General features: G+C 38.3%; 1 protein-coding gene across 1 annotated transcript; it reads right to left on the reverse strand.

Moving 5' to 3' along the window:
• Positions 1-619: 619 nt before the first annotated feature.
• Positions 620-1165, reverse strand: LOC149255931 (uncharacterized). Its single transcript, XM_089455155.1, has one exon. The coding sequence runs from the start codon at positions 1163-1165 to the stop codon at positions 620-622; it is 546 nt and encodes a 181-aa protein (XP_089311281.1).
• Positions 1166-2138: the final 973 nt, after the last annotated feature.

Genomic DNA, 2138 nt, shown 5'->3' on the forward strand with positions numbered 1-2138 from the left:
CTTTTGTATAATGGTACAAATCACTTATTTTTCCATTTTTTTTACTTCTTTCCATTTTTTTTACTTCTTTTCATATCTTTGGAGTAAATGAAAGACTAGCTAAAGCACTTTGAGGTTTGTGTAGTTTTACAAATCACCTATTTTTCCATTTTATCTTTTTAAGTCTTTCCATATCCTAGGATTATAGTTAATGCATGATGCTTTGTTGTAGCCCGATTTATTTTTGTTATTCAGAACTATCTGTGACATTAGATTTTTTGGTTTATAGTTATTTTATTCATTGCAGGAGTTGGTGTTTTCATTTAATTTTCAATAGAATTATTTAAAAATTGATGAAAAAAACTTATTAGGTCTTTTTTTTTTTTTGAGAGAAAAATCTTTATAGAATTTTATTGAGATAATATAAAGAGTACATAAGATATGACAAGGATCAGAAACCTTGCAAGTATCTAAATCAAAATCTTAAAGCCATAGGATATCACAAAGGAGATCATCACTATATCATACCAAAATCAGTGCAAAAAGGTATCCATGACAAGATCAGCAACTGTCTTAAACATATATAACACAAGGAACTATCCACAATACAGGTAAAGAGATGGATGAAAAGAGAAAAAGGTCATATTCCCGGGATGAAGAAGTCCTGGATGAAACAGGAAAAATCATCATCAGAGACCATCAAAGACCAAGAACCCAGCACCATAAACAAACCCTTCTTCGACAGATGGTTAGCTTGATCATTTAGAGAGCGAGGGATGTGGTGAATTGAGCGTTGTTTCATATTGCTCCAGAAATACATGATCCTATTTAACCACCCAGACAAATGAGGACAGTTGATGTGGCAAGCTCCCCTAACATGGTCAATCATTGATTTCGAGTCACCGAAAATTGAAATGTTCTCGATGTCAAAAAGTACACAGAAGGCAAGTAGACCAACAAGAGCCCTCGCCTCGGCCAAGCTGTTAGAGCCCCTCCCACCATTCCAAGATAGGAAATATTGCAGCTTCTCGTCGATAATAATGTGGACCCCACATCCACAAATGTTATTCTGCTCAGCTCCATCGAAGAAAGCACAGGGAGAAGCAATGGAGATAGCATCAGGCACTTTTTTGCAATCCTTTTTCATCTTGTCCTTTTTCATAGGCATCATATCTTGAAAGGCCATTATGCGCTGCAGAGATGATTTTATGGGCTCCTTTGACTCTTGGAAGATCTTAGCATTCCTCAATTTCCATAAGAACCACAAGGCAATAATAAACAAAGATCTCCAAGAGTGTTTTTGCTCGCTCCAACATTGAAAAGCATCCTGTACTGAAACAAAGACAATGTGAGGAAAACTATAAAACAGAGATAGTCATACCAGATCTGAAGTGAAGAGTTGCATTGGAAGAACATATGGAGATTAGATTCCTCCACAGCTTCGCACATAGAACATCTGCTTGGGCCATGCTAGCTTCTTTTCCTCAAATTCTCCCATGACAGATTTCTGTTGTTGAAAACTAGCCACGAGAACAAAATCACTTTGAGAGGGCATCCCGATTTCCATAAGCATGGAGGATATAAAGAACTGGAGCTTGGAGCCTTTGAAGAAATCATATCTACATAGATATCTTTAACACAAACAGGTGCCTTTGCGTTTGGAACGGTCCATATAAGATGGTCCTTGGATCCAGAACGATGGATACCCAAGCTACATAAGGCTTCTTTTACTGATTTCCATACTGGTAGCAGCGGGCCTGGCAGATGAAGATCGTGGCCATCTTTCCATAATGGGATGGGTCCGCTCCAGGAAGAGATCATTTTATCCCAAGTAAAGCAACCATTCCTGTGAAGAAAAGTTAATAGGTTTTCAGGAAAAAACACACATTCCCGACCACCCACAATGGAGTCTATACCGATTAAGATTCGGGAGCCAGAGAAGAGATTCCATCTTAAGTTCTCCAGAAAGTATTGTTGAACTTTTCTGAGACTGAGCCAGATGGCAGAGCCTTGCCTGATTCCGATAGATCCCCTTCTGTACCAAAATTCCAGATCTTTATCTTGCAGATATTTCTTTCTGATAGTAAGACTCCACAGACCATCACCAAAAATGCCTCTCCACAGCGATTTGCATAAGAGCGATCTTCCAAAAGACCGCA

This window comes from Pinus tabuliformis, chromosome 7 (assembly GCF_031772625.1).
Source record: "Pinus tabuliformis cultivar Carrire ecotype Pingquan chromosome 7, CPIR1, whole genome shotgun sequence".
NCBI lineage: Eukaryota > Viridiplantae > Streptophyta > Pinopsida > Pinales > Pinaceae > Pinus > Pinus tabuliformis.

Excerpts from the sequence above, each read along its gene's own strand:
- LOC149255931 (XM_089455155.1), bottom strand. The coding sequence starts at position 1,165 with ATGGCCTTTCAAGATATGATGCCTATGAAAAAGGACAAGATGAAAAAG.